At 38.2% G+C, this 27885-nt stretch overlaps 1 protein-coding gene across 5 annotated transcripts in view; it reads right to left on the bottom strand.

Annotated features, from left to right (window-relative positions):
* gpatch8 (G patch domain containing 8) overlaps window positions 1-20203 on the bottom strand; it is a 28390-nt gene extending 8187 nt beyond the window's left edge. The window contains exons 1-5 of one of the 5 annotated variants that reach the window (XM_085454668.1): window positions 16128-16179; window positions 15169-15204; window positions 9516-9534; window positions 6413-6485; window positions 1096-1137 (exon numbers count right to left, since the gene is read on the bottom strand). Coding sequence is in view for 3 of the 5 variants with exons in the window: in XM_085454670.1 (XP_085310796.1) it covers window positions 6413-6485; window positions 16128-16205; window positions 20102-20146 (196 nt within the window). In the remaining 2 variants the exon portion in view is untranslated. Of the gene's footprint in view, window positions 1-1095; window positions 2889-6412; window positions 6486-9515; window positions 11419-15168; window positions 15205-16127; window positions 16206-20101 lie in introns of those variants that run through there. The other 4 variants (XM_085454666.1, XM_085454670.1, XM_085454667.1 and 1 more) reach the window with 4 other exon arrangements.
* Between the last annotated feature and the right edge of the window lie 7682 nt (window positions 20204-27885).

The raw sequence follows: 27885 nt of genomic DNA, 5'->3' as shown, positions 1-27885 counted from the left end.
GTTTTTTTCCCCTCCCACAAATCCAATAATCCAATGTAGGTTTTTCCACAAATTAAATTTCTATGTATACCATTGGGCATATGGAAAAACTACTAATATTTAATTACAGTGGCGCTAAATAAGATGTAACCTTACTACCAGTTGGTGCCATATATAAAGAAGAGAAAATAGAATTCTCCTATTCGTAAATACAGATGATTTTCAATCAAGAGAACGAAACATAAGTAATGGAGTAAATAATATGTTCAAAACCTTTTGGTTTTGATTAAAATTTCAAAATTATCACAACCGCAGTGGCTTTCTTACACATTCTTACTTTCCTAGACAGGAAAGTAAGAAAAAATTTATTGCAAATCTCTGTTTCTTTTAGCCATCATAGCCCAATGACATAGTCATTTTAAAAACAAATGCATGGGCATAGTAGCACCCTGTATAACAGTCTGCCTGCACTCTCAGTCCCACGGCAGTGTCTGTCACCTAGGCAGGCTTTTTTTTTTTTCTTAAACAGAATACCTAACAGTGATTGGATGATTTTTCTGGCCATATTCAAACTAAGGAAGTGAAAGAAAACTGCTGATTTTGAGATCACAAGACTACTGATAGCCTGGACATGTAAGTTCATGCCCTTTATCAAGCAGCAGCAGAAGTGAAACCAAAAACAGGGTTTAGTCTGTTAGCCAGCCACTGCAGTGGTCTCTCTGACAAGTCACAAGTCAGGCCTAGAATTATAGATTAATGAACAATTACAGTCATCCCAAACTATCACCAATCTTTAAACACAGTGACAATACTTCCACATTACCCATTCCAGTGAAAAAGAAAGGGACCAGACAAAAACAATGTGCATCTAAATCACAGGGTGTGAATCACAAGGTTTTTTGGAGAAAAAAAAACTGAAAACAAACAAAATGACAATGTTCTAAGAGTAATACATATGCATGGTAATATACAAGCAGCAGAATGAAGACTAATACAGAGAGAATTAAAGCCTATGTAGCATTGGTGCTCTGATGAAAGGAAAAACAAACCAAAAAAAAATTGGAGAAATAAAAACAAACAGAAAACAATTCAATTGGGGGATAAAATAACATTTACCACTAAGTTTACCATCAGCACAACATGGGCAGGATCAAATCGCTGTAAAAAAGAAACACCAATTGGTTAAGCAGGAAGATTGAGGCACATAGAGAAGGGAGGGTGGGGTTGGGAGTGTGGTTATGGGATTTAGGGGGGTTCATTACCAGAGGGGCTACTGTGTGTCAACCGCCCCACCCCCCCTCATCCCTTCATTCAGGGCTAGGTGCTTACAGGGATTTCCTCTCACCACTCTCTCCCAACCACTTATCCCAGTCCCCAGGCCCCTAGCCTGATGTCATCTTGTTTCTCAAACAAAATATATCCCAAAAAACAAATTACCACCCCTTACATCTTTTCCACTATGGGAACTTGTGACCTGTAACTGAACACAAGCTAAAAAATGGGGCAGTGGGAGTTGCGGAAGCAAAATCTGAGCTCCCCTCAGGAGATTGTGCTAAATGAACCAACACTATAACATAGCGCAAACAACATGGTTTTAAACTTTATCATGACGAATGCTACCATTTCACTAATACATGCATGTATGCATTCTCATATGTCATTGAGTTCCTGTAGTGGAAAAGCAGGTTGGTTTTACATCTAGTAAAAACCCTGGAAATCCCTCATATTTTAGCTTGGGAAATAAAAAAAAGTGAAATCTCATCAAATAAGAACTGTTAAAGGAGCTATTCTGCGTAAAAAGACTAGAAACTGCCACGTCTGATAGTATTTTGGGTCTAGAGGGAGGCTTACCGCCTAAGAAAAGTAATGAATCAAAATATACTTTTGCCTTTTTAAAGATGTGGTCAAATATCTAGATTGAGACAATAGGTGTCTCTAGGGATGACCACCATTTTCCCCCTCTGAGCTTTTTTCCTTGCAGATGCTTGTCAGCCCAGTTAGCAAATCTCCCTGAGATTCCTTCATTTCCTCGCTAGCCTACCGCCAGCAAGCTCATTTTGGGATGTGCTTAACCATGGAAAAAGTGAACACAAACTACACATAAAATGTACCTGAGGGAAGAGCCAGCAAGGCTTTGAGCAGTGCTTAGAGTAGTTTCTTTATTGCTATGGAACAGCAACGTTACTCAAGTACAACTAAAGATGTTAATTGTGCATCCAATCGTTTTGTCATATAGTCCTATATCATGTGAACGTAGTCGTTTAGTGTGCTACCTCCAACACTGCTTAAAGCCCCAGGTGAATGACAGTTGGAGGCAGGCAGAAGTGCACCTCTGGGACAAACATGCTATGCTGAAGGGGCAAAGAAACGGGGGGAGGATGGGAGCCTGTGACCATGGGGACAGAGACAATTGGGGTGTAAGAGGTGGAGAGGTTTTCCCTGCAAGTTGACTCTATGGCCCGGTCAGTAGCAGACACACACGCATCTCAGTTCCACATAATGACCACACACATACACATGAGTTTCACAGGTTTGGAGGTAGAAACAGGCAAACAAGCAGAGGGGAGAAAACTTGTCTACTCTGCAAGCCATTCACAGTCTGAGCCATGGTTACAGCCAATCAGATTACCCAACAGCAGCCACAGAAATTCTAAGAAGGGGGGGAAAAAATCTAACATACACGGAGATGATGATTCTAAGGATTTTGAATGAATCATGGCTTCCTAAATCTACCTTGATTTAAAATGGATCGTCCTTTGTTCAAATTGAAGCACATTACTCATAAGCAGATTGAAATAAAGGTTTAGTGATTATAAAGCAAAGAAGAGGAAGCTGACAGAGGCCATTAGCCTATGATAAACTGTAAAAGGGGTGTTACACTGAGGTCAACTGCAGAGTGGGAAAAGAAAACACACCCACACACACACATACCCACCCACCCACGCACACGCACACACACACACACACACACACACACTGACATACAGAGGATCCAACAAACCTTACCTAAAAAAAGGGCAAAAGGGACAAAAGAAGAATAAGAACAGAGTCAATACAGTGAAAAACTTAAAAAAGGGGACACAATGCTTTAATGTCAAATTTCATCAACCGTCTCTTCAGGCAAAGAGGACAGGAAAGAAGAGGAAGATTATAGTGATTATCCAGCAGACTTCAATGAGATGCAATGGTTCACCTATGTGATATGCCTACTCCTAAGTATATTAGCAAAATTCAACAGGAGATAGCGTGCTCCAACACTGGGCCATTAATTCCAGCACAACAACTGGACACAATTTGCCGCAGTCTCATCTGCCCACAAAGCAGGATGCTTACATAATCTCATGACTGGTGCCAGCGGCAAAAACAAGAGCACAGTCAGCCTCTGCAACTTGTTCTCTCCTCCACACAAAGCACACATCCTTATCACATCAAATAGTCTGCTATTCACTAGTTCATGGCCAGATGGAAATAAACAATGATGGTTACTGAACGCTAAGCTCTGAAATTTCTGCTGTTGTTACCCTCCATAAACTTGTCAGCCTGCCCAGAAAGAAATGAAGCAGCCTCTTGGCCTACTCTGGTCCTTGGCCATGGTCAGCCTGAGAATACCTATGAGAGACAACACTAGGAGCCAAGGCCATATATGTACATGTGAGAGCTGCTAGGGTGGCAGCAACAATAAAACTCAACAACCAGAGCTCACGAGAGCTCAGTGTCTCTGGAGGACAAGTGATTCCTAGAAGCAACATTTTAACATGGAAAGAACAGACCATGCATGCTGTAATTCTGCATGAGCAAAAAAGGTAAAGACTATAGTGATTACCTTACTTTAATACCTTTCTACACTCAAATAAAACCAACAAAAAATACATAACAGCTCTATGTTAACAGTAGAGAGAGGATTCATCATGTTCGTCTTCCTCTACTGGTCAGCCAAATGTCAACACTTACCATTATTCTGGTAAACTAAGGACACTGTTTAGTTAGGCAGTCTGTGTTCAAATTTTGTCAAGCACACAGTCCAAGACATTTTCAAGACCCCCTTTTCTCACTCTTTTACTTGGCAATACAGTGTACTGAAAAATCCTATTCCCAGAACCATGTAAACAAGGAAATCTGGATTAGATGAAAACAATTAAGCAGCACTATCCTGGACACATGTTTATAGATCTGTATATATAAGACAAGTAAATTTAAGCAACCCAGATACAAGCTCTGCCTAAGCCCCAACACATTTAAGACAACTATGTAATTTGGGCGTGTGCTTTTCACTGTTTTGCAGTATTAGTGGTGTTTCTCAATAAAATGCCAATATTGAAAACAGATGTTGCTGCTAGGTTTACAGGAAGGGCAATGCACTTGAGAAAGCATTGCAACTGAGCAAGACTAAGTGAGCGAGGGAGATGGATAAGTCAGACATGACTAAAATGTTATGGATCCAGTGGATAGAAAGGGACATAGAGGAGGAGGCAGATAAGATTAATACCAGAAGCTATGTAGAAAAACAAGCTCCACTCTTAACAGACTGCAAGGACTCGCTTGCCCTGAAGGCATTGACATCACTCATATAGAATGCTATACATCACTCTTTTTGGGCAGAATTCAGGGAAGGGTGAGGCTACGAGTAGAAACAGAAAGGGGAGGAAAAGGAGAAAATGAAGATGCTGATGAGAACAGGAAAGCCAGTGAAGAGACAGGAAATGGCTTGGTGGAGACATGCCAAGGCTCTGCACCACTGCCACTGAGCCTATGAGCACAGCAGGTCTGAGCTAATGAGGTGCCAACGTCGGCCAAGGTCTAACCCGCACGCTCAGCTATGTGCAGCCTTCTAAGTTCGTGCAATTCAATATAAACAAGGCCATTAGAGTACTATGAATGGCCAAGAGAAAGTAAACCTCTCTTAATGCAGCTTTTTAGTCTAAAGCCTTTTACATCTTAGAGAATTTGTTCTAGTGCACAGGTCACTGAGCATTTCAGAGTCACTCTCAAAATACAAAGCAATCCTTAAACTAATAGAGTAATACAATGTAATATGTTCTTGGGCATGCAGTTAGAGTAATAGAAAAGCAGATTTTTAGATTAAATGCTGGACTCATCAATTGTATAAAGTCATAGGTATACAGGGTAAACACTGAGTTTAATGATACAAGAAGTGTTCAACTAATGGGACTGTCCAACACAGTGTCTGATCAAATGTCTGCTAGCTACTAGTGGACCTATGGTCCCTATTTCTAACTTCTGTTTGCGGTCTCAGAGCTGTAGGTCGTGTGATGACCAGCACACACACAGCAACCACACAATGGACAGCATAAAAACTTCTTTTTGATTACAAAAATATGGCAATGCAGTGCATTCCTGTAGGGTTGTGGAGGTGCGCGAAGGTGTAGGCATGTTTATTAGGAACTTAGAACATAATGGCTGTAAAACCATCTTTCTTTTTTTTTTGCATTTCTCTGAATCATCACTCTGTTCAATACTAGCTTGCTGATTAACATATTTATAAACTGCCAGCTTATGAGGTTCACTTTACAGTAACAAAACTGGTTTTTACCATCTATGTGACCGAGAGATGAGCCTGGTCAAAGTGCTGGTTAAAATGCTACAAGTCGGTAACTAAGTGAATCAGAAATAATCAGTGCTACAAGTCTCACTCCAACGTTCAGGGACTTGTGGGGTAAAATAACTCCCCCAGAGGGTCTCTGGGCCTCTGTAGTTAAAATCAAGAGGTCCTTCAAAAGTCTTTAGTCCCTGGGAAAGGTTCTTGCAATGGAAAAAACCCAGCTAATGTGTTCTCATTTATTTGCACCCCTATCCAACTAAAATAAATAAATACTCATGTTTTAACATGTTTTTTAACAGAAATCCAATTTAGCTAAAAATGAGATAAGATAAACACTTTATTTATCCCATATTTAGAAAATTCTGATATGATCAGCACATGCTTTCAAGTTCAGGGCATGATCTGAAATAGATAAAACAAATATGTCCCCTGGAGGCAACAAAGAAACCACCATATCAGCAAACTGTATGTTCAAAAGCACTGAATCTGAATGTGAACAAAGGGCAGATTCAACTTTGCTGTCAACTAAAGCATTATGTGAAGATGACTAGCTCCATTCTAGTTCCCAAGCCCCAAAGTCCCTTCCCTAAGTCTTAATCAAGGTCAAGAATATTTTCTTCCCTCTTTCAGTTTAAAGTAACAGCAGTATGAGAGCAAAAAAACAACTACAATGTTTCCTTGAATAACAATCAATTTCACACTACCAGATACAAAGGAAGAAGGCAGAGAAAAGATAAAGAGAAAAGAAAATCTAGCACAAAAAAATAAAATAAAATAATACAAAAGGGGGAATGTGAGAGGAAAGAAAATGATACATAGTGTTCCAATACCATCATACATTGAACTTAAGTGTAAAGAAGAGTGTGCCCTTACCCTGCATGGTTTTGCCAAGGCCTTGGCCCAACTTCCAGCCATGTTTCTGAAGCAGCCGGTGCCCGATGTTATCCTAGCAGAGAGAGAAGAGAAGAAAAAAACCAAAAATATTCCAATAATAAGAGGAGCTTTACCCGTAGCACGGGTGAAAAATAAAATAAAAACAAAATTAAAATAAAAAAACACTAACAAAGAAAAAATAAATAAATAACACTCAGATCACGCTACCATCATCAGCACAACCACCACCACCAACACCATTGTCATTATCGTCATCACCTACAGCGTGTAATAATCAGTGTCTTCCAGCACAAAGAGTGGTAAGGGAGGCTGGGTGTGGGGGAATAAAAAGTGGGAGACTGAGAGGAAGGGTTGAATTCAACTATGAACAATACATGAGGCTATATGTAATCTGTAAACTACAAGATATCCTCCTGAAGTAGGAGTGCATTTTAAAAACCTTTATTAGGCAAAGAAACTGGGCGTGATTATTTCTATATTTTTCCATTGATAAAGGTAACACATGAAGTCACATCCACTAACTGAGAAGTTAAGAGGAGGAGGAGTAGGAAGGAGGAAGGAGAGGGCGATATATGTATCACACGCATACATATATGAACCACTACAGAGCAAGATCTCAGTACACAAAGAAAAGTAACACAGAACAGGTATGGAAATCTAGCATAAACAAAACAAAGACCAGAAACTCCAAGCTTGCTGTGATTCTGTAACCATGACGAGGAGAGCACCATGAAACATATGCAGCTGTCACAAAAAATTATAGCAACAGGAAGAGACAGAAGTGGAACTAGTGGGCCTTGGATTACCATTACAAGGCCCAGGGTGGATAGAATATGCATGTGTGAGGGGATATGCGGGTGTGCAGGTGAAGAGAGGAACACATTGTGTGCATGTAGCCCCACCAGATATACGAAAAATAGCTGTTGTGCTTGTTTTTGGACATCCTTAGCGGCTCTGGTCTGTTATCAATCGTCACATCCCACCAATTTCAACACTTATAATTTGATATTTTCATAGATACCATTAGTATTCAGAAATGAGAAAACATACCTTCAAACTACTTGAGGCCTCTGAACGTGTGTGCAAGGCTTTTCTTTTAATACTAATGATTTCTATGACAAATGCATCACAAGATCAAGCAACTGATAATGAACCAAAGAGGCAAGAGGAGTGCAAAAACATACACAACAGGAACTCTTAGCACACTGTGGGGCCAAATGTGCATGTCGGAGACCGTTATATCACTAGTATGGGTCAGCAAGAAAACAAAAACATTAAGTGAAATGCAAGACCGTCCCACCACTACACACTACAGTACATCCTCAAGCACAAATAAACAGGTAACGATGAGATTTCTTAATAAGCAGTGTTTTGCTGTTGTGATTATAACTATTCCAAGCTTGTCTAACATTCACCAGAGTGCTGCATTCTACCAAAAAACATACAAACCAAACAAAAAGGATATTTATAATCACAAAGAGATTGACATCAACTTTCACAAACAGAAAGTGAAGGGGTTTAAACAGAAAAAAAAACTGCATGCAGCTTTTTGTTAAAGAGTTTTAACAAAAAGGATCGTCGGTGTTAGTAGCGCACTGTGAATGGTACACATACAGAGGAGTGGGGCGGGCTGAGGGGTGTGGGCGGGTTAACAAAACTCCAACTGTGTTAGTCTCAGGTGGTTCAGGCACAGAGAGGAAAGTGATGGCTCAACGGGGCTCAATTAGTTCTCTTTGGTAAAAACAGGAGGTTGGGAGCAGAACAGAGCAGGCTGAGCCATGATGAGGGTGAGTTTCTAGGGTGGTGAAAGTGAACTGGGCTTGTATGAGTTAGTGCATGTGAAGGGGAGTGGTACTCACACACGCAGTGTGCATACTGCATCTCCGCCCACGAGACTTTAATTGAGATACATCTGGCTGTAGCCCTTTTTTAAGGTGGTTTTTCAAAGCAAACTGTTGCCTTCCTTTGCCCTATTTTACAAGTGACATACTTGTACAATATGACATACTCAGGAAACTTAAAAATACTTTGCATTTTGGTGACAAGAATAACATATCCAAATCATCTGGCTGATGTTTGCAGCAAATGCTCAAGAAAGACTCAAATTCTTCACGTCTTGTTTCTGTTACAGTTTGATGGGTTGTTTTTTTTTTTTTACTCCTTTACTGTGCAAATGTCAGATCCTTTCCGCTGTAGAATGAGATAAGAGAGAAATATGCGCTGGGACTAACATGGCAGGAAGGAAACTGGAGACAGACTGCCTGAATCAACTCCTAAATCAGGACACTGAAGGCTAAATTAAAAAGTCTTGCAAATCACTGTTTATTACTTGTTGCTGCCTAGCAGTTGGGCAAGGACTTATATGAATTAGAGGCTTTATGGCCACTAAGGATCATTTCTTCATGCCTAATAGACAAAATGTGCTCTGAATTTATTGTTAGGGGAAAACACTGCAGAATTTGCTGCAGTGAAAGCCACTCCTGTTCTTGACACAGGACCTGCTTCTGTCCTTAACTGCAATATTGGAGTCTGACAAGACTCTACACAGAAAAGCATTTATTGATGAGGGGAATTAGCTGACCTATGAAGAAGGAATTGAGAAAATAAAATCCACCCTGAACTAACTGCTGAGAAAGGCACTCCCTCATCCCCTGCGCAATTGATGTTAGCTGATTTATTTTTCCAGCACAAAATGTGGTTGTTAGGAAAAAAAAAAAGACTCAGACTCAAGTGCCATAAATGTATATGCTCCCTTTCACAAATCAATCTTTTGAGTTTAAATCAAGTAATTATACTAGGAACCCCCCCCCCCCAAAAAAAACAAAACAAAACAAAAAACAACTAAACAAACAAATAAAAAAACCCAGCAAGGGCATGTTGGATGAGGCAACAGTTCCAACTGCTGACAGTAAGAAAACGATGCGTTCAAAATGTGTTCAGCAAAAGTTAGAGGGCGGAGATGAGGAGCAGACTGGGTGTTGAACAGACGAGTGCACCAAAAGAATAGACAGACAGACAGATGAAAGCAACGACGGCGAGTCCAACAGCAGTGCAAGTGGAGTGAAGGCATTTCCATACGAACCTGGCTTTAAAATACTGGGCTGTCAAAAAAACAGTCACACGTGACACAACGTAAGAAACCGGCCAAACGCTTTCAACTGCAATTCTGCTAGCTTCTCTAGTTCTTAAAAATACAAATCTCTCTCTGCTTTAAAACAAACATAATACTGTATACAAACAGAAAAGGTAGGCATTTCAATAAATCCACCAACTGACTGTTAATATAAGAGAAAGAAAAAAAATAGAAAATGTTATCCAAACAAAGACCTCTACAAGAGGAGGTGTTCAAGAGTGTGCAATGTGCTTTCAATGGCACAGTGCATGGCAACATATATGTAAAAAGGAAAGTGATATGCAGGGGACCCCATTTAGAGACCTCAGAGTATTTACTTTTAGTGAGAGCCTATGCAGCCATTTTAATGAGACAGTATGTGTGTGTCCCTGTCAGGGTGTGAGAAATTGCTTTAGCTCAGATTAATAAAGACATGCCAACACTGGACAGGCATACTCATAAACGTATGGACCGAAGCTAACAAAAACCACGTATTTTCAGTGGTGGTAGACAAGATTGCTTTCTGCAGCTCCTCGTTCATTTTAGCAATTGCCTTGAAAGTGAAGCTCTGTAGTTGTCAGTTACTCTACGTATGACTAAATGAAAACAACCATCTAAGAGCATGAAAAGGCAAAAAAATAAAATAATAAGCCTATTTGTATGTGTAGATGTGGCAGATTTTAAAGATTTCACTTACTAATTTAGGGAGAAAGGGGGGGGGTCAATTTTATTTCATTTATTGAAAATAAAATAACTAAAAACACGTACTTACCTCATAATTCTGAAGCCACAATTCAAGGTGAGGGAATTTAGCAGTGTAGTTAAGAAATAAACACCTCCAAACAGATAAGTGTTCCTGTTCTTTTTGTGTGTGAGAGTGTGTTGATGTCCAATAGCTACTTAAATCATTTGTGATAGTCTCAATTATGACCCCTTTGGTAGCTGTGGTAAATTTAGAGCCTGTGGTGTTGTGAAAATGTGGGTCAGTTGTGTTTGACCTTTTGCTTGTGCTGTTGTTCTTCCTACCTTTTATGTGACAGACGTCAAACAAGGACAAACAGCTGTGTCAGATACTGTCTGGCTGTAATGCAAGACCCTACATACTTCAGTAACAGCTGATACACTGTCACCCAAATGTTCCTCTTAGAACCTTGGTAACTTTGAGACAATCATAATGTCTACAAGAAGCCTAGAAATACATAATAAAGAAATAAATCTCCCTGTGGCCTGAATACTCATGTTTCTTGGATTGCACATCTGTGTGGTTTCTGTGGCTCTGAGGCTGCCCACTGCATATCGCTCTGGTACTGGGTCAGGTCAGGGAAGGAAGGAGGATGGTAGGATTGAGGGACTAGGAGGGTCAAGAGACGTGGGGGAAATGAGTCTGGGAGAAAAGGTTGTAGTTGTGATTAAGACAGAGTGTTGAGCGGAAATAGTACTGAATGCTATCAAGTTAACACATGCAATGCAAAAAACAGTGTTAGAGAAAATAGCAAAGACCAAATGGGAAAGATAGGAAGAGAAAAAAAGATCCCAATAAAGTACCACAGACCTCTAGCTGCCTATAGATCACACACAATAAGTGGCTGGAGAGGGGCTCCGAGAAGCTGGGCCAAAGCATTCACCAACAGCTCCGAGATGTAACACTGGTGATCAAGTGCCACAAATTCTACTGCCTTAGAAGTTTTCACTAAGGAAGCTGTGATAGAAGTGTCAACATAAAAACTTCGCTTAAAATTTAATGCAGACTTTTAGATCTACTTCTATTTATGTGTTGTTTACATCCAAGTATGAAATTCTGTTTTTAAAACATGCTTTTGGGGATTTGGTCAGCGTAATATAGTTACGTTTTTTGCTTTAAAAACTGTACTACACCTTTTTTTTAAAAATTTAAAATTAAGAACAGCCTCATAATATCTTCTGAATCACCAAATATCATCTGATATTTCCTTGCATTGCAGTACTGTGCAAAAGTCGTGAGTCACCCCTCGGTTATTTATATTTTGCTAGCGAATGGGAAATAGGTGAAGCGACTTATTGAAACATCTGCAAAAAAAAAAAACAAAAAAAAAACAGTTTGTACAATTCTAATGAGTATGAAAGTCAAAATTTGGAATGAACACCTTTATTCATCAGCACACCCTGAACCTTCTTAAGCTTTCTTATCATTTATTTAAGCAGTCCTCAGGAATAGTATTCCAGGCTAATTAGAGGTCAGTTAAAAACTCTTCTTTGGATGATGGCTGCTTTTTGAACAGAACAGAAGTTCTGTTCAAAAACAGAAGTTCAGCCAAGATGATCTCACAGTGCTTCAATAATGTTGAGGGCCATGGTCTGGGGAAACCAATCAATGATTGTTAATGTTCCAAAGTGTGCATTTCTATAAAAAGGCATGCCTTTACTGCACTGCACCGTTGTCAGGCTGAAAAATGAAGGTGTTGCCCGTATTTTTTGTGATCATAATTCCTTAAATTTAGAAAAGATCTTAAACAACACTGGTTGAAAGGCAGCCCCAAACCATGACAGAGCCTACAACAGGTCTTACAAATGGTTGTACCCCTCTCCTGAACTCTTCCACACATATTGATAACAATATCATGTTTCTTTTTCTCACGTTTAATGTTTTCTTTCAGATAAATTTATTTGCTTTTTTTTTGTTAAAGGCCTGCCATTTTGTCCTCCAGTTCTTGAAACTCAAATATTTTTTTAAAAAAACATTACATGGGGCTAGTGACAAAGTGCCTAAGGATATTATTTAAATGTGGTTCTTTGCTACATTTTCAGTTATGAGTAGAGTAGAAACAACACAGGTTCAAATCTTGAAAAGGTGCCTTTTTTATGCTCCAGTGACTCACAGGTAGGGATGGGTATTGATAAGATTTTAACGATTCCGATTCCATTTTCGATTCTGTTTAACGATTCGATTCTTTATCGATTCTCTTATCGATTCTTTTTTTTTTTTTTAAAAAGGAGAACACTAAGGTCGATTAGCTCAGAGCTTTGTTTTATATCTTCTCTTTGAACAAGATAGAAATTTAGGAGTAACATGGCCTTACAAACCCAACAGTGAGATCTTGAGAGATCCAGCCTACGGCTCTTCAATGGGGTGTCACAGGGTCCCCAGGAAAAAAAATTGTAAATGTAAAATAATAAAATAAATATTCTTGTGAGACATATCACATATTGACGGGGTCGGGTTATGTTAAAAAGTATAAATTGTTATACTTTGTTCATTGGTTCAAAGGTACCCCACACTTCTTTTTTTGTTTGCTTGTTTGTTCTGGTGTATTTTTCATTTGAACTGTTACTCTGCCAGAGTACTCATATTTACAAGGTGGCATTGAACGCCCCATTGGTGTATCAGGAAAACTATTTTGTACGTATGTTCCTTGAAGGGGATTGAAGTCGTTCTTTTTTCCACCGCAGCGAAGGGCTAGGAGTAGGAGAGGAGCTGCTGTATGTTTTTGTTATCGAATCGATCTGATTGTGAAATAAAGCATATGCAGTGAGAAAGCAACTCCAGGAGTCATCCCTGCCTTAAAGCTGCAACATTCTTCTGTAGCAATAACAAAGTATAACATAAATTGTTCTGTGGCAATTACACAAGAATATCCAGTAATGTCCCTGCCCACAATTAAACACATTCACTTACCAAAAATCGGGGGCATCTGCTGTAGCAAATGGGTGCAAGCCTTTGACCACAAACTTAGACACTGCTCGGTGACATTCGTCTATCCTGGCCTGAAAGGAGACGCTACCGGTAGACTGCAGCGAGAACTGCCAGCATCTGAGCCAGACTCTGTCTGTCTCTCTCATCATGGTCACCTACATGTACAGTAATGGCAGGTCTTGTAATAAGGCAGATTGCGCTAACATAATATGCACTGTTAGTTGATTATTTACCTGCCGCATTAACGGGAGAGGACGTGCAAACGTTAGCGCTGCTGCTGGGTTGAGAGTCACGAGTCCGGAGCGGAATTAAAAACGCGTGTCATCGCGTGTTTTGTGAGCAAATGCTTTTGCATATTCGTAGTGTTTCCTCCCTTAAATGAAATATCTACTTTGCAAGTTGCCCTGTTGTCATCGGTTCTCATAAAGTATAATCAAACTTTTGAGCGTTTGAGCCGCTTAGGCGCCATGTTTCCTGCCAGGTAAATGACGCTCCGCAACGTGGTGACGTCATTCGGGGCGACTGGAATCGATAAGGGAATCGTTTGCAAAAATGGCAAACGATTCCAAGGAATTGAAACAGTGGGAACCGGTTCTCAACAAGAACCGGTTTTCTATACCCATCCCTACTCACAGGTCAGTGTTAAGTGGCATTAAAAAAAAGAAGAAGAAAAGAAACAAAAAACAAAGAAACAATAGCCTCTGAAAATGGCCTCTCGTTTTAAGAGCTAGTCTTAAAATACATGAAAAAGTATTTAATGTCCAAAGAAAAACCTTTAAAGACCTTCAGAAAGACTGGAGAGCTATTGCACAAGGCCACTTAAAAAAATTACAAGAAGGTCTAGCTATTTGAAAGGAAAATATGAATAAATGGTGGGTGCCTAAATACTTTTGCACAGCACTGTCGGTAAAATCACCTTGCTTTTGAGCATGCACCATCCAAAACAATTATGTTCAATAACACTAACGGTACTGGCAATTAAGTGACAGTTGACAACACCTCTGCTGACGTGTGAGGAGCTGTGTGATGCTGCAGCATGGCCCTCAGGACCCCTCCACAAATAATAGCGCAGGAGCAAAAGAGCCACTTAAGCCGGGTGAGCAGGCCACCTCTCTCCCCCTCACTGTTTTCACCCTCTCTCACCCACACGGTACAATCATTTTTGTATCTGTGAGGAACTGCTTCATACATAAAATTCTACATAGATAGAATCTTTTAATGTTCTTGGTTAACAGAGTACTACCTACTACCCTTTCTTAAAAATTCAACAAGGCTTGGTCAAATCAAGGGCTCGGTAAAATCCTTTTATAGCATACAGCTATGTTTAATCCAAAACATGCAGGTTATTTTTCAAGCTAATATTGAGGTTAGAAATTATTTTACAGTACTTATAATTCACCTGAGTTCATAATTTTTCATCCATCATTATACTCATTTACTATTGTATACTCTGTGATTAAAGAATTTGTTTCTGTTTTTATAATAATTTAATTGTATTTCAGAGTTATTTAACTCTATGTGGTTACTGATTCTATCTGACATGCTTCATAAAGTGACCTAAAACTGAAAGTAAGCAGAGTTTGAGCCTGCTCACCACACTGCTTGAGAGACAGAACGGGGGTATGGAGAAAGTAAGAAAGACAGAAAGAAGACAGCTGCCTGCGCTATTATCGAAGTGCCTTTTCAGCGAAAAATGCAGTCCCAGTTGCACAAGCACCATGCCAGCACAGAATGACAGAGGGTACTGTACACCGAATCACTGTGTAGTAGGGAGGGAGCGAGAGAGAGAGAGAAACTGAGGTAGAGAGAGAATAGATGTAAAGTTTAACAGTAGTGAAACAGAGATAGCCAAAGAGAGAGAGAGAGCAAGAGAGAGCGAGAGAAAGATAGTCAGAGAAGCGTTACAAGGACCCTAAAGATAGGAGTAAGAAAGCAGAGCGTGCAAATACAAACCGGGTCATTGCTGCTTAGCTAATAGGGGCCAATTCGCTGCAGGAGAGAAATGTCGAACACCCCAAGTTGTGTACAATAAGATAACTGTCCTATAGACACAAACACTAACACACAAATTCTAAAGCTACATAGACACACACTCACTCAAACACAAATGTATCCACTCACACCATCTAATGTGCACTCGCTTGTTTGCTAAATGGGGTGGAATAAGCACTGCATAGTTTTCATAAACATAAATTTGACAAACTGCAAAACAATCAGATATACAACTGTAAACTAACTAATGTGGTCATTTTAAAAACATATCTGCACTGCAAAATGCATTCTATTGGTCTTCCTTTTTTTAAGACTTTATTTAGGACTACATAAATTAAATTAAAAAAAATACAAATTAAAAAAAGCCTTGAAATCTCAAAGTGACTCATAAAAAAAATATAAGTGACCAGCTTTGTTTAGCATATAAACTCATGCTACACCTATGTGTAACGTGTATGCAGTTTTCATATTAAAATATGTATGAATTTTTCTGTAAGTACTCAAAAACCAGCCACTAATGACAGTGCTTCATCCACTCCATGGTTTCACAGCAATTTCTTCTCCTAGCGCTTAGATGACTAACAATGACTAATGGGAAACTGATACAAAAATCTAACGATTATCTTTAAGCTCTACATAAAACAGGAACATCTAGCCTATACATACTTATTTTGAACTGTCACACAAGAAATGGAGTAGGCATAGGACATGGGAAGTGGGGCGGGGGGACTTAAAGGATATTAATGCACATGAGACAAGTGATTCTACAAGTTAGGTGGCAATGTGTTCAAGAAAACACTGGATGCAGCTACACGGACAGTATGAATGGAGTAAAAGGTGTTGTTCTTATTGCTCCCTGGACCAATCATATCCACTCTCACAGCTGGTCCAATGGTGCAGGATGATGGATGCAGCCTTACCGATTCGATGGGCTTGTCCAGGGATGCCTGCTCCAGCTCCAACTGACCCTCTTCATACTGGTCAAAGTGATTCCCACCCTGATGGACACATTTAAAAGTGTAAAGTAGAAATATATCAGAAAGCAGAAAAGTAGAAAACTAGTAGAAAACTGGTCAATTAATAAAGAAATAATTGGCAACTACTTTGATAAAAGAAGCAGTTTAATATTTTTATTTGAAAATGACTTAACATCATTTGGTCTTCTGACTAATAATTTGACAAAACACGCTTTTTAAACACAGACGAAGATCTGTAATTTTTCACAATTTTCTCACATTTCAGAGATCAAATGATTCATCTGAATTGAGAAAATAGCTGTTACTTAGACACGCAAGTGAAAATAACCATTAGTTGCTGCAGCACTGATAGCAGTTCACAGGAAGAAATTTGTAGGAAGAACTCAGGAATGAACATAAAATCTGCATTTCAAGACAACACATTGCTTGATTCTTATGTCTGCACTTTCAAAACAATGAGACAGCAATATGAAGGGAGGAGTGTCCTGTGCCTGGTACACCTTTACGCCGCCCTTTACACTGAGCAACAGACCAGCACACAAATAACTAAAAGATCTGATAACCTTGACTAAAAACTAAAGTGACAGCTGAGTTCCATTTCTTTATTTCACATTAAATTTCTTCCAGCAGTTACAGTGACTTAATGCTTCCTCAGGATATCTGACTGAATATGAAGCATAGCTTTAGAAATACAAACTGAATCTTGGGTCAGGCTGAGAGTGAGTAATGGGCTTACCACCCCAACTGAAAGAGTGAGCTTACAGAGCAGTTTCTACTCAGAGACAGATGGCTTCCTTTCTCTGGCAGCAGAGGAGAGACAAAGGTCATGTTTATGAGTTTGCTTTATTCTACCCTCAGAATTATGAAAGACTACAAAGATATTGGACGGTGTATTACTTACTATTTACTTGTAGCATCTACAAACAGGTTAGTGTGGACAGGTAAATCAAAAGCAACTATTAAAAAAAAATAGAAAAGAAAAAGAAGCAAAGTTTTGTAAGCAGAAGAATATTTAGTTTCCCTCTATATTCCTAAGTCTTCTTGCACTGGATGATAACTGTTAATACTCTACAGCATACATCACTTTGGTCATTTTGTGAAACTCTGAAAAGAAATGTCTGTTTAAAAACAAAAGAAACCAATGCTTATGTGGCTGGGCAATGGAACTGCAGCACTTTTTTTTCAGGAAGCCTGGTTTTGCAGAGATAAGCAACTATTTAATTCAGCCTACTATAATGAGGTGATGAGATGCCATACTTGCTGTCATTAATTCAGACGAAACAGGACCCTGCATCAGTATGAGCGAAGCCGGGGATTATGAGAAGAAGAGCTGCTTGGGAAGCGCAAAGGGCTTATTTGTGAACAAATCGATGGCTCCCTGCAGTTCCCCCCTCATCTCCTCTTCTACTGACTTTCTGTCCAAACCACTTAATGTGCTATCAACACTGCCTCTATCCACCACAATGACTTCTAATTTTCACTGCCGTTTGCTTCCTCATCACTCTGACTCTTAATACATGAACCCCACACCAGTGCTGCATAGAAATGACTCTGACCATGTTCTCCAATCTGCATTACGAGAGTAAACTGCCACTTGTGCTATTGCAGTTAAATAGATGTCCCATACCACATCGCATTAGGAAATGAGAGTTACTCTATGCAGGAGCTCATGAATTGTGTTATATTATTCTGCAAGTCAAGACTAGTCATGTTCTACAGGTCCAACAGCACTGCTAAGTCATTAAAGAGGACAGGGTTGTTGGGCTAGTTGTGCTATAGATATTAGGTAGACCATCTGTGGGTGTTTCCTGAATAGTGTTGCTTGGCAGCAAGCTTTTATCCATGGAGTCAGAGAGAAACTTTCTGAATACTGAGCATATGAATGCCTTCGCAGCAGTTCTCACATACAGAGCTCTACTGTGCTGTGCTGGAGCTGCCCTCAACAGACTCATTCAGACCACACAGCAATTCATCTCTCACTGACAAACCAGCAAAAAAAACAAGTTCCACAGTGGGTGCAGAGGGGGAAAAAACAAAACAGTTTCTTATATGCAAGCTTATAATTAGAACTTAATTGCATGTCTGGTAGTTTGTCACAACACTGCTCAAAGAAACAGCTGATTTCCAACTGTAATTATGTTTGATACTATTACCAAAATACACCCAACTTTAACCAAAAAGCTTAACACCAGCCCAAAAGATTACATGCTTTAATGTCATTTTTAAAATGTATCTTAATAACGGAACAGAAAAATCTAAGAAATACGAGCAGAAATCATAGATACAAGCATTCATCCATGGATTAGCATTCAATTAAAAGCTTTAAACTCATAAACTAACCCAGCCTGAACACTGCCATCAACACAGAAAGTCTCCTGCTTTTTTACAAAAAGTATAAAATAAAGGGGACATAGACATGACAAAAAGAACTGAACTATGTCCATGTATGTACAATGAGGCAATGCAAGTTTTTCAAATAGATAGGGTGATGCTTCCTAGAATCAGTGTTTTGAAATCTCCATGCTAAATGTGTTGGTGATGGGCTTGTTTTATTTATTAAAACTCCTTCCACATTAGTGTACTGTAATTAAGAACAGAAAAGCATTAACATGTGCATCAGAATGATATCTGAGATTCAAATCGCCACACTGCCATGTATCCACTCTTTTGAAGTATCTTTGAACCAGATAACACATTTCAAACAGATGTTAAAACAGTTACTTTATTCTCACTTGCAGTAACAGCTTATAGACCGCCCAACAACAACAACGTCAAAAGTGGGAAGTCCACAAGAATTTAAAAAAAAAAAAAAAAAAGGTTTAGATGTTTGAAAGAATTGAGTTACACAGTGGACGAATGACCCTCTAGCGAAGGGTTTATAATTAAACAATACCAACAGTCAAGATGCAAGTTTATTTTGTAGTCTAGTAAGCATAACAGTATTTGGTTTCTACTGGGTGCGGTCTTAGATCCAAGATGGGCTTGTGGGGGACAAACAGCTCAAACAGAGGTTGTGAAATTAATCTATTCAGCTACAGAACCAAGCCAAATATACAACCTGAATAACGTCATGTGACAAACATAAGATTTTTAACTGGCATCGGAGATGTACTTATTAAGATAACGCAAAATATTTACAAAGACTCCCAGTTACTGTGTCAATATTCAGCCAGACGTTTAAATGCGGGTGGAAACAAAACAAAAGTGTCATCGGTGTGAAACCAATGCTAAAAGACAGTTCATTTACACAGTTACATTAGCAGATAATCAGTATATGAATGACCAAGGACACTGTACTTAAAATGTGTCGCTAAACATGCTCCTAACTTACACTCTGTGTTTTCAAGTCGATACCGGGGGCAATTTCTGAATAATATCCGACAGCTATCTGTTGCTAGATTCATCTTGACCTGATGATGACCAACTGTGGTGGAATTTCAGCTGTCAAAATAATACAGTCATTTATGGCTATTAATGCTACAACAGCTCAATGTGCGTACAAGCTAGCTATGTTAGCTCACTATCCATCCTTAGCATATGTCGAAAAATAATCAGAATGCCCAAGGTCACTAATGAGCTAATTGGGACTCCAGTATCTATTTTGCTGTTGCGTGGTTAAATGTTTGTAGTTTCAGAAAGAAACGGTTGATAATGAAGACGATAATCCAAGACATGGGTCAAATATAGCACTCAGGCGAACACTGAGCCGTAAGGCAAGTTAATATCAAAAGAGCCGCAGTGCACTAGCGTTAGCATAGCTAGCTTGCAGTGCTAGCAACGGGGATCTAGAGCGAAATGCACGATGGTGTACACGATACGTCAAAACTGTCCTTAACCTTCAAATAGATATTAACTTACTGAAACACCTCGACACTTTAAAAAATATGGAGGTGGACCAAATATTTAACATGCATTACCTGGAAATCACGCTCTTCGTTGAACCTAGAAAATCTGTCGGCCATTTTCTGAACGCAGCAGCAGTTGTGTACTCGCTCAGTCTGTGTCCAACAGAAGCGCGCTGTGGTGGGGAGGACGTTCTGCGGTGAATTTACACTTCACTGCCAATATCCACCAACAACTTCCAGCGTTGTACATGGAAAGCTAGACCGTATCAACATGACTACGTCTACACAATGTGTATTTTACTTGTGTGAATGTTGAAGTGTTAGGCAACCGGAGAGCAGAGTGACCTAGTGTCCCACTTTTTGCGAGACAACACAAACGTTTTTATCTCAAATACTGAGACAGTGACCGACATTTTGATTGAGTCTAATTTTAAACTTACGCCTCAAAGAGGACAAATGGACAGGACATTAGCTAAAATTATTAGTTTTTGTTGTCACTTTAATTTGTTAGGTTCTACAGTGGGTTTGCTCATTTCAGTTTTGTTAAAGTGTTTCTTTTTTGTTTAGTTTTTAATATTTTCCATGTTAATTTTAGTTTGTCTTTGGGTGGTTAAGAGGGTAAGAGCAGTTCAATAATAGAAAGAATTAATTCACTTGAATTAAAGCTGTGAGACAAAAGGGGGCTCCTTAAAGGCATGGAACCAATTCTTCTCATTCTGGTTGTGTTTGGCATATTTGAGCAAAATAACAATGACAAAGAATGAAACTAACTTAGTTTTTTGTTTCATTGAATTTAATGCCCTAAGACAGTAAAAACAAATTAAGCTTACGTTTACTTAATAAGTTGGAAATAGCATTCAAACAAAAAATATTGGGTCATTGTATTCTGTTAATTACTTTCAAGGCATGATGATGCCATAATATCTGATATAGATAAGAACCTCCAAGGGCCTTAGATCAACACATTTCTCACATGATAATATATTGTATTAAATAGACTACTCATTTTAGTAAACTAAAAGATAAGCATGTATATATATTTAAAGTGCTTTCTGCTTTATCATAGCAGAATGCAAACAACAGCAAGAAATTTAAATAGGTTAAATAGGTGGTTACTTACGAACAAATACATAAATAAATTAAACAAATAAATAAAGGCTTTGTTTATGTGCAATTTAGCATAGAATTATTAAGTATCTCCCCTTGCGCATTACATGACCCTAGAAAACTTCAAAAAATAGAGGTTGTAGATGTCGTTTCTATGCTAAAATTACCTTATTTTAGACCGTTGCTAGGTGGTTGCTAAGGATGTATAATCAGACCTTTGCTGATATAAATGAGAAAGAAACATTATATGAACCTTTTATGTGTTACTAGTGCGTAAATTATATAACTGGTGATTTTATTTTGTTGCTCAGTGGCTACTAGGCAACACGATGATGCCATGATATCTGATATAGATAAATACCTTCAGGGGCCCAAGATGTACTTCTTTTGGTTTGGTTTCTCAACTCCTGTTGATCTGGGGGGTGGGGTTAGGGTGAAACATCTTATTTGGAATTTGATCTCAACAACATCTAGGCCTACATTTTTAAAAAGCTGGGACAGCAGCATGTTTTGTAGTTTCGAAAGCAAAACTATTTTCTTATTCTTGTTTGACATTCTTGTTTGTTTTACGGTTCATGGCTTTCTTTTTCATATTTTTTTTTTGTTTCATGATGCATAATGTGTGGCATGAAACCATTGTAGGTGTGCCAGTTTATCACCTGCATTGTTTTTCTACAAAGCCACACTGTTGTAATACTTGTAAAATGTGGCATTGTTTTGTTGAAGTAGGCAAGACCTTCCCAGAAAAATATGTCAAAAGGATAGCAGCATGTCTAACTTTTACATTTAACCTGTACAAATACACCCTTGTATTTTTAAAGATATTGGCCTAAATTAAAAGCAAATGTTAGTTTGTCACACCAGAAGATAGTTTTCCACTTTGCATCAATTAGAAATGAGCTTGAACCCAACATCTAATAGATTGTTTGTGTTCTGTTATTAATCAGATGGTATATTATACTAAAAGTATTGAACTGGTTGGTTTCAAATAAATATCTTGTGTAATGCTTGCACAAGTGATGGGTGCATGACAGATTACATACACAATGCAAATGGAATGTAAAGAGGTACACAAACAGTAGCTATATAATGTATGCAAATGGCTAAAACAAGCAAGACAATTTCCAGGTAAAAGACAATGGTCAAGCACTATATACCAAATAACTAGAAAGGCACACAGGATTTCTCTGTCTGGAACGTGTAGTTTGGTAGACAGTTGTAAGCTAGGCTACTTTGGAAACAAAAATGCATTTCTGTCTCAAAGATGCTTGTAAATGACAGAATCAGCTTGAGTGGAATACTTAGCTAAGAAAATCTATTGCCGTTGGTCAGAAAAGTGTCAAAAAATGTTACTTCGTACAGAAACGTACCCCCTCCCGGGCTGTCACCCTCTCTGGTTTGCATCCACACCTAAGGGCATCTCAGAACGTTTTTCAGATGAAGCCACAAAATGTTATTTGTAAAGCACATTTCAAGTTAAATATCACAAAGTTCTTTACAACAAAAATAGCACAACTTCAATGCAAGTTTAAAAAGCTGACTTTTTAAAAATCCACCAACTTCACAGTGCTCAAGCTCAGTGGGAGACAGTTCTGTTCCCTTTAGTTCTCAGCCTTGTCTGATGCACAATGAGCAGGCCTATAAACTCTGAGCTTCCTCAAGGCCTGCTTTAGGGATATATGGATGTAAAAGTTCACTGATGTACACTGGTGCATTTTCATGCAGACCTCTAAAAGTCAAAACCTGAATCTTAATGTGGACTCTAGTGTTAATTGGTAGCCAGTGCAGCTGAATGAGTAACAATGTGAGCACTTTGAAGACTTAATCAAAAACCTCACATTGGCTTTCTGAACAACATGCCGATGTTCCAATGAGGCTTTGTTGATACAAGTAAACAATGAATTACAGTAATCTAAACATGATGAAATAAAGGCATGAATAACAATTTCCGAGTCAAATTATGACACAATGGAACTCAATTTGACTGTATTTCATAAGTGACAAAAAACAAGAGTGAACCAGAGATTTAAAATGATCATCCACAGTGAAGGCAGAAGCAAACGTTGCCAGAGGGTTCCTGGTAGAAAATTTAACAAATGTGGCCTGGGAACCTAGGGTTCTATTACCTTAGGTACAAATATGTAACTGAATGTCATTTGCATAATAGTGATAAGAAATGACATCAAAAGTTCTTGAGATGCAATGAAGAGCAAGCAGCTATGACAGTAAAGCCCCCAGAACAGAACCTTGTGGCACTCACTTAGAAGGCAGCCAGAAAAACAGATCATTTATACAGATAGTACCACTCCAAAACAGACCAGTATCTCCAGTATCCAGTATCTCAGCCTATGAGGCATAATGTGATGGTCAAGGCAGATATCTAAGGCAGAGGTCAAGTCCAATATTAGCAAAATGAAACATTCTCCTACATTACTTAACATTATCAATACATTATCAAGATTTAAATGGGAGACTCTAGGAAGAAGTCAGTGGGATGAGCTCCATGAAAGTGGTTAAAACAGAAGCTAATGCTGTTCTAACAAGACAAAATGGAAAAGACAGTGATCGTTAAAAAGATCCGTTGAGAGATCAGCATCATTGTATAAGTATCAACATGGTTCTATGGATGAAACTGCTAAAACTACCTTGCGCATAGGCTTACATGTTTGATTTTTGAGGTGAAAACCTCCACGAAGTTTAGGATTTTAAGAAAATTATTTTAATCTAAAAAGGTTTTTTTAAATACCCATTTAAATTAAATTGCCTGTCTTTAAAAATGAAACTAACATTGGATTAAAAACTCAATATTTTGGCCACTAAAATTAAATGACAAAATCCTTATTCATTGGTGGTGGCTAATAAAAATGTCATTTAGAGATGCAGAAGCAGATAGACAAACATTTTAAGAAGTTAGATATTCATGAGGAAAAAAAAGAGACTGACATTGTGCAAAAGAGTAGTGGAAATAGTATTAATATATAATGTCTACACTATAAATCAAAGAAATGAGCAGTAAGGTATAATACAGAAATCTATAAGTATTTGTGGAAACCTATTACCTGACAAGTGTATTCATCTATTATAGAGTAGTAGAAGAATGTAGGAATGTAGGAATGTATCATTGTAGGAATGATTTCCTGAAATGTTCTTTAGGACAAGTGAGTTCTGCTGCATCTGTAGTGCATTATCCTGTTCAACAAGTGATTGAAATGTTTATAAAAAATAATGAGCGTGAAAGATACCAATTTAAACACACAACTTAGACTTCACATCAGCTTTGTTTTCTCTATTATTATGTTGCTCTTTGTTGTTTGCTGTCTCCTCTGTTTGTTTTTGTTTGTTTGTTTTTTTTTTTTTTCTCCATACAGGTGACCCAGGAGTTTTTTTTTTTCTCTCTCTTCCCCCCCCTTCTCACCGTCTCTTCTCCCCTTTGGTTTTCTTTCTTTCTCTCCCCCTCTCTCTCTCATTCATTCCCCCTGTCCTATTTATTAAAAAAAAAAAAAAAAAAAAAAAAAAAAAAAGACAAAGGATGAACTGAAGCTCTGCCATCACGTAATGTCGCATACTGCTGTTTCTGATGTCATTTAGAAAAAAAAAAAAAAAAAAAAAAAAAAAAAGACTTCACATCAGTGAAGCTCAGAGGACAATGCATGTCGTATGGCCCCGTGTATTAACCTGTAAAAGACTTAAGTAGGTTATCGCTCCATCTTGTGGTAGATTCATATAAATACAGATATTTTTCTTACACCATGACGTAGGGGCTGATGATATGCTGTGTTAGATTACTCATCATTGTTATCATTTATTTGTCCAGGTAAAACTCTCAGAGAGATTTAGTGAGTGAGTCAGTGAGTCAGTCTTTTTCAAGAGAGACCTGGCCAAGAGGGCAGCAGATGTTACAGCAAATACAACACATAAAATTATAACAATTACAAAAACAAATACGAATGATAATCAGTACAGACATGTCAAGACAAACATTTGGATGATATGCAATAACAGATCATTGGTAAGTGGTAAATGGCCTGTACTTGTATAGCGCTTTAATAGTCCCTAAGGACCCCAAAGCGCTTTACACAACCAGTCATCCACCCATTCACACACACATTCATACACTGGTGATGGCAAGCTACATTGTAGCCACAGCCACCCTGTTGCGCACTGACAGAGGCGAGTACAAGAGTAATAATAAAAACAGTCCCTCTGACCAAAAGAACTATTCTTCTGCTCCTTTAAATTGGACTTAAACTCCCCGATGGTAGGAGGAATCAGCCCAAGCAGAGATTTCCATTTATATTTTCAGATAAAAACCAACCAATGGGAAAGTCTATGGATATTGGCTACTTGGCAGCACCATACAGAGAACAGTTTGGACACAAGCATTTCAGTGTGTTTTCACCTGACAAATTATGATATGCAATGATACCTAGATATTTATAACATGTAGCCAGTTTAATTTCAATTACTTGAATCCTTTTGCTCTTAGGAAGCGTAGACAACAACTTCTTTTGCCATTTGAGAATAACATGAACTTGGATTTAACACAAACCTCAAAGGCAGGTTTGTGTTAAAAGGTTTGCACTCTTCAAGGGGATGAAAAATAGTTAACTGTGTCATCTACAGATAAATGGAATGCAGTATTTGGATAAAATATCACAAAGGTTATTTACATATAGAGAGATAAAGAGTGGTCCCAATATAGATCTCTGAGGAGCTGTGGAAACTGGGAGAAACAAAGAAGAAGACTCAGCAAAGAGGACACACTGTGTTTTAACTGACAAGTCATTTAGTTTTTACTGATAAACCACTATTGTTCGGTCTGTTTATTAACATTACATGCCCAACTGTGTGATCTGTAGTTTTTAACGTATGAAGGACGACCTCCTTATCACCTCCCTATCATCAAAAAAGGGAATATTTCTATATTTCCATATCACCACTGTTCCAAAGCATACGATTAAAAATGATAAGTTTGTGGTTCATCCAGCTTAAGAAAATAAGATTTAAATTGATGTGGTCTTGAATTCATTGTAGCCAGCAGCTTTAAAGCCTTGTGGATCGCCATGACATTCAGAAAAGAAAAGCTGAAGAGTTGAATACAAGATTAATTTCTAGTAGTTGCAAAGATGACCTGTTCATTAAACTGTTTAAAATCTTTATGTAAAGATTCAAATAAAGACCCTGAAGAAACCAAATATTTATTAAAGCCGTTAGGAATGTCACTTTTTTTTATAGCTAGGAATAAACCAGGTTTAGTTTTTCTGGCCTTAGCCCAGCCACCATCATTTTCTTTGAGGTGACTGGACAGCATTTTACTCTAAATTTGCGGATAGGGCCATGTTTATTTAATATTTTAATGAAAATGTATTTCCATGGCAAATCAATATCACTAATCAGGTTCTATTCAAGTTACAGTGAATTGCGGAAGAAAGGTTGCTAAAAAAAATGTTGTTTAAAAAACAATTTGTTGTCTTGATTTCAGGAGTATCGATTACCTGACTGCATCTATAACACAGTGATTACTGGCACCATTTGCAAAACACCAATATGGGAATATTTATGGGGAGAGTTAGTAAAAGAGGGCATTTCAGATTTGGACAAGTAGGACTGTAAATTAGTTCCGTGAGATTAATATTTGTAAATGTAAAACTGTCTGAGACAGAAGATAGTCAGTGCGAGTTAAAATCTCCAGCGAGGAGAATTTAATTAAGATTTACTGTAGATACTCATCTTGGTGAAATGCATCATTAACGCCATATATATTAAAATACAAATATCTATATCTCAGCAGAAAGCAAGCAAGACCTCGATATATAGTAATAGTTTATTAACAACATAGAACAAACAGACAAACAAAGGCTTTTTATGTGCAGTTTATTAAACAGCTCCCCTTTCCCGCTGCACGACCGCTTATCCTCTTGTCTTTAAATTAAAAACAGACGCTTACATGAAGAGAGTGCATTTTATCTTCAAATTAAAAGCACAACTATACCTTACAGCCACACGCAAACATTGTGCTCGGTCCGAGCAACATTTAAACATACTGTTACAGTCAGTGATTAATAATAGCGCAATATGTCTTTGAATTCTGGCGTTAAATGTTGTTATTGTAAAAATTAAGGGAACCCAAAAACTACTTCGAAATTCAAGCGGAAACAGGAAAGAAGCTACATGATGTCAAGATCGCCATCGGCCGACGCCTAGTTACGGGAAATACGGTAAGTGAAGAATATATAGTATTTATCATAAACGGTTTAACGAAGTTAAGAGCTTTCTGACTTCAGTGTTTCCCGCTGTTTGTCGAGAACTCGATTTCTCGATTTACATGATTGACTGTTTAACGAATACTTCAAACATTTTGGGCCTAAGTTTTATGTGAAATGGCGGTGAATGTGGCTAGAAGGAAGTTAGTGCGCGTGCACACAATAACAGCGCGTGTATACACATGAAATTACTGTTTAGTCAAATTATATTCATTTTAAATGAATCGCTAAATAGTTAAACATCAAAGGTGACCATTGGTAGGTAAATTGTTATAGTGGCTTACTGTAGATTTTACTGTACAGAATATAATTTCCGTCGTACTGCTTATACTTCTCAGTGGCACCCTCATTTTATTTTTATTTTTTGTCACAAAGGCTGTACTAACTCTAAACATGGATATGTTGATGTTCTTACCTGGTAAAAAAAAATTAAGAGCATATTAGTGATAGAAAAAAAAACTTGCTATATTTGTTATAGGAGTCCTC

The sequence above is a fragment of the Copadichromis virginalis genome, linkage group LG4, assembly GCF_057382275.1.
Source record: "Copadichromis virginalis isolate Kocher_CV1m ecotype Utaka linkage group LG4, C_Virginalis_male_GT1.1, whole genome shotgun sequence".
NCBI classification, from domain to species: Eukaryota; Metazoa; Chordata; class Actinopteri; order Cichliformes; family Cichlidae; genus Copadichromis; species Copadichromis virginalis.
Note: the sequence above shows the minus strand (reverse complement) of the source record. Positions and strands in the feature narration are given on the sequence as shown.